General features: G+C 40.8%; 1 protein-coding gene across 1 annotated transcript; it reads right to left on the reverse strand.

Annotated features, from left to right (window-relative positions):
* Positions 1 to 211: 211 nt before the first annotated feature.
* LOC149394633 (subtilisin-like protease SBT5.4) lies at positions 212 to 4,625 on the reverse strand. Its single transcript, XM_089615203.1, has 10 exons — positions 4,342 to 4,625; positions 4,153 to 4,262; positions 3,969 to 4,066; positions 3,720 to 3,884; positions 3,116 to 3,224; positions 1,926 to 2,582; positions 1,609 to 1,854; positions 1,412 to 1,526; positions 1,107 to 1,320; positions 212 to 954 (listed from the first exon to the last, which is right to left on the reverse strand). Exons 1-10 carry the CDS (start codon positions 4,450 to 4,452, stop codon positions 416 to 418), a joined length of 2,364 nt encoding a protein of 787 aa, XP_089471329.1. The 5' UTR covers positions 4,453 to 4,625; the 3' UTR covers positions 212 to 415.
* Between the last annotated feature and the right edge of the window lie 216 nt (positions 4,626 to 4,841).

Below are 4,841 nucleotides of genomic sequence, written 5' to 3' on the forward strand. Positions count from 1 at the left end.
TCTGATCAAATTATTATGAATTTAGCAAGTTATGTGCTCTTAAATACTTGTATATTTATTTAAGAGCAGATTGTTATTCCTCGTTCCTCTGATTTTGCTCATGTTTTTTTTTTCAGGCTTCCAATACAGACAACTTAACATTGCAGCGATGAGATAATTACACAGCTGAATTAAAGAAACAGTGTTAAGAGTAATCACTTTCACTTCCAATGTTTCCCCATTTTATTTTCAGCTAGAATTCTTTTTTTTTTCTTGTTTACATCAACACTTGTGTACATACAAATTATATATAATTTCCCTTTCCATAAGAATACAAGAAAAATTATAAAATGATGTAAAGTTTCTTCTAGCCAGAAAACCAAGGCCCAAATTAATAATCCTCCTATATACCAATATTCTTGAGTAATATATCATATCATTTGTGCTTGACCACAAGTGGACTCTTGACATAGTGTTTCCCATCAGACCACAACAATCTCCCATACACATAGCTTTTGGGCTGCCCAATCGCCTTCACCTTGAAAACCACCTGAAAGCTCTTCTCTTCGTTGACTTTAGTGAAGACCAAGGTGCTAGGGTTGACCGTGACCGAGACCCCAGCCGGGGCCCGCACGGACGCCGTGTAGGTCCCGGGGCTCCCCACATTCTTGACCCGCCTCGTCACCACCGTTGGAGCCGGCCCGAGAGTCGGGACGGTGATCGTCGGGTAATTGAAGTCCGCGATGTTGTAGGACTTAGGGCACGCGTACGGCTCGGTCGAGAACAGCTTGATCGTCGTCTCGTTGTAGCCGCGAGCGCACAAGAAGTTCAAGTAGTCGTTGACCGTCGAGTCGTAGACGAGCCCCGGGTCGGCCGCGGCGTTAGGGTACATGTGTCCCGCTCCGTACATGAAAGGCGTCGCCTTCGTCAAGTCCGAGTCCATTATCGGCTTCTTGTTGCCGTCTCTAGTTGTCGCTGCACATTTTATTTATTTATTTATTTATCGGTTTTATTGATGTTAGATCATCTGTCACCTTTTTGTGTCTAAATTATTAGATAGACACAAAAAGGTGACAGATGATCCAAATTTGATTTGATTTGATTTGATTTTATCTTATTTTGGTTACCGGTTGTCATGATGGCTGATTTGATAGCGGCGGGGCTCCAATGGGGATAGAGGGTTTTGAGCAAACCGACCACACCGGAGACGTGAGGGCAAGCCATTGATGTCCCGGATTCGGTGTTGAAAGAAATTCTCCGCTTGTCAATGTCTTGCCCCGTCGGCGATATCGCTTCCGTGTAAGCCGCGATGATGTTCACGCCCGGCGCCGTAATATCCGGCTATAGCAAATTATAAAAAAAATATATATAATAAATCCGAAAATGGTAACATGAGGAATTTTTTTTTTTTTTTTGAGTATTTGGGTTAGACCTTAAGCATGGAAGGCTCGATGATGTTAGGACCTCGGGACGAAAAGGAAGCCATGAAGGGGGCAGGTTTGATCCCGATTTCGGTCTTGACCCGAGTCATGTAAGCCATGGGAGTCCTGAAAAACAAAGACTCAATTAATCGATTATTTTTCCGAGTAAGAATGATAATGAAAATGATGATTTTTTTTTTGTTAGTACTTGGTAGAGTTGAGGTAGGCGAAAATGGCGTTTCCGTCGGAGAAAGTGACGTGGGAAGCGGGGAGGAAATGGGCGTCGGCGATGATCTCGTTGCCGTTTTCTTTGTCGTTGGCGAGAATCATTGCGACGCCCCCGGCCTTTGCAACGACGAGCCCTTTCTCGATTCTCGCATTGTCTCCCCTCAAACACACCACGATCTTCCCTTTCACCCGCCTCGGGTTCAGCGCCCCCGCCTTGCACAACAATCTTCATTTCGAAAGAAAAAAAATCAGACAGCGTAACTTTGACTATTTTGCTGAAAATTTGCAGAAACTCACGCGGCAGAAGCCGAGAAATTGGCGGCTCTGGCGTCGGCTCCGGACATGATGGGGTAAAATTTACGCGAGGGCAAGCCTCCCTGGGAGAGGCTTTCCCCGTTGATGTGGCGCCTGTTCCCGAGGGCGACGTAGATCGAGAATCTGCGGTCGAGCGTGCTAGCCCCCACGGTGAGCATCCACGGGGACACGTTGGAGACTGTGGTTGGAAACGGGCCCGAGTTTCCGGCGGAGGCGATGACGGAGATGCCGTTCTTGACGGCGTGGAAGGCTCCGATGGAGATTCCGTCCATGAAGAAGTCCATGGGGATGCCTCCGAGGGAGACGGAGATGACGTCGACGCCGTCCCCAATGGCGGCGTCGAAGGCCGCCAAAATGTCGGCATCGAAGCACTCGTTGCCGTCCACGGGAGTCCAACACACCTTGTACGCCGCCACGCGGGACTTGGGGGACCCGCCCTTCGCCGTCCCGTTCCCGTTCCCGAAAACCGACGCCCCCGCCACGTAGTTTCCTCCGGCGGTCGACAAAGTGTGGGACCCGTGGCCCGCGTAGTCCCGCGTGGTGAACAACGTCGCGTTTAGCCGCGCCGGGATCGTCACGTTGTTCGTCTTCACATACGCCATATACCCCTTGTTGAAGTATTTCGCCCCAATTAGCTTCCTATAAAAAAAAATTAGTAAAATTTGATTTCTTAGGCCACAAGTAACATGCATTTTCAAATTTGTCCCCATGGTTATCCTCATTATAACTCAAAGTTATTAGAAAACTGATCACATTTAAATCAATTGACTATGAAATGTAAATTATAATATTTTTTACAATATAAAATAAAAAGGATAAAGGGACGTTTATGTTAGCATTATTGTGAAGTACTAACATGTAGCCACTAGAATGGTTAAGTAAAGTGACATCTTGTCAACTCCGGCATAAAAAATAGTACAATATCATATTCATATTCACGTTGAATTAAATTGAAAGAAGAATATATCCATTAATATATAATTTGATCTTCAAATTCCATTGACATAAACACCCAAGCAATGTCCACTTTACGAACATGGTAAGAGTACTATACTAAATTACTAACTTGTTCCTCCCCCCTCTCTTTTCTTCACAAGCTTATAATTAATTGCTTTATCTCAGAAATCACTTGTCTCATATTTTTAGAAAGATACAATATAATGTAAAATTACCTGTTACACTTGAATCCATCGCTGACGTCATGCTGACACGACCCGCGCCACCTGGATGGGACAGGTCCGATTCCTTCGTCGCTAAAGCTCTTCGACTCAGGCCAAACACCTTTCAATTCAACACCAAACCCAAACATCAACAATGTCATTATATACACATTCATTAATTATACAAGAGCAAGCAATAATATCATCATCAACAAAAGAATCTCCAACTTTTCTTATTAAGCCAGTCCTTTTTCCTTTTCTTTTTTTTCAAAATTCCTATAGGAAATATATCACTTTTTTTTTTAATAATTATTTTGTCCACGACAAAGGTCAAACATATTCTTACTAACACTAACAAAAGTTTGATTTAATTACTCAAATACTTGAATATGTTGGCGCACTAAGTAAGATTCTAGGTTGGCGATAATAATTATAATAATTCCACGTGTGTATATTATACTTGTAAATAAAGTCACGGTCAACGTTTCTGATACATATTTTTTTTTATTTTTTATTCTTCCAACTCATGGCCATGCATGAAAACACATTTTCTTTTTCATTTTTAAGCAACAAATACTCAATTACTATTTTAGTTATAGGGTTAATTAATACAAACCGGTATCGAGGTTAGCGATGATGGTATCTTCGCCGAAACGTGCCTTCTTCCAAATGGATTCCGACGAAACAACGCCGTTGGTTTCGAGTCTCATGAAATCCCATGAATGCGTTGTGTGTAATTTTCTTCCTTTGTTCGGAAATACCGAAACCACATTCGGAAGCTCTATAATTCATTCGCGAACGAGTTAACTAATTAAATTCACAAACGCAAAAAAAAAAAAAAAAAAAAAAAAATCAAATTTCTTACTAGAGATTTCCAAGGCTTGTTTGTCGTCGAGAATCGCCGCGAAGCCGTTGATGTTCCTCGTGTACGAGTAAAATATCGACTCACGAGCCCTAACCTCGCTGCACAAAAACGACAAAGGATTTGATCAAGACATAATTTTGATCAATTAATTAATTATCAGTTGCTTGATTACTTAAATTAATACCTTCCCAAGAATGAGGAGAGCAAGGTGTAATGGGAGGTTTGAACTGTGTCAATATCGAGCAACGAAGGGTTTGAATCGTGTGATTGAGGTCCTAAATACACAATGTATGACTGCAAATAAACGAAAAAAATAAATTAATCTGAAATAAAAAAAAATAATAATAATAATAAGAGGAGAAAAAAGAAAAACCTGTTCCGAGGCTTCGATCAGATTTTGTGAGACGAAGAAGAGAAGAAAGGAGAGAAGCAAAGAAGACATGACATGATGTTCCATTGATGATTTGTTCTTCTGAAACATCATATGTAGTAAAAAAAATTGCTTTATTTTTTATTTTTTGGGGTTTTGGTTTGAAGAGAGAACTTGCATTGGAGAGGAAGCTATGGATTCCCTCTGCTTTTAAACTGCTAGTTTTAGTGTCTATTTTTAGGATTTCTTTAATTTTCTTTATCTGTTTGCATATTCGTTTGAGTAACAGCAATGAGAAAAGTGGTCATGATTTATCGTTTTTTATAATATATCTAATTTTAAAAGGAACCTGGATTTAGACTAAAAATATGTATTGCCAACTATTCCGAAGTTCTTTTTAGTCAACCAAAAGCATTTTATTATTAATTCATGAATGAATAAAAAGCTTTAAAACTAAATACATATTTTTCGGAAGAATAAAAAAAGAAATCTAGAACGTGGAA

Source organism: Urtica dioica, chromosome 5 (assembly GCF_054948205.1).
Source record: "Urtica dioica subsp. dioica isolate 48M chromosome 5, U.dioica_male_clone48M_v1_H2, whole genome shotgun sequence".
NCBI lineage: Eukaryota > Viridiplantae > Streptophyta > Magnoliopsida > Rosales > Urticaceae > Urtica > Urtica dioica.

Bases quoted from the DNA above. Each gene is read 5' to 3' on its own strand.
- LOC149394633 (XM_089615203.1), bottom strand. From the start codon at position 4,452: ATGATGTTTCAGAAGAACAAATCATCAATGGAACATCATGTCATGTCT. The intron at 3,885-3,968 runs GTAAGAAATTTG...AATGAATTATAG, and splicing joins ACAAGCCTTGGAAATCTCTA to AGCTTCCGAATGTGGTTTCG. The intron at 3,225-3,719 runs GTTTGTATTAAT...TTGAATTGAAAG, and splicing joins CATCGCTAACCTCGATACCG to GTGTTTGGCCTGAGTCGAAG.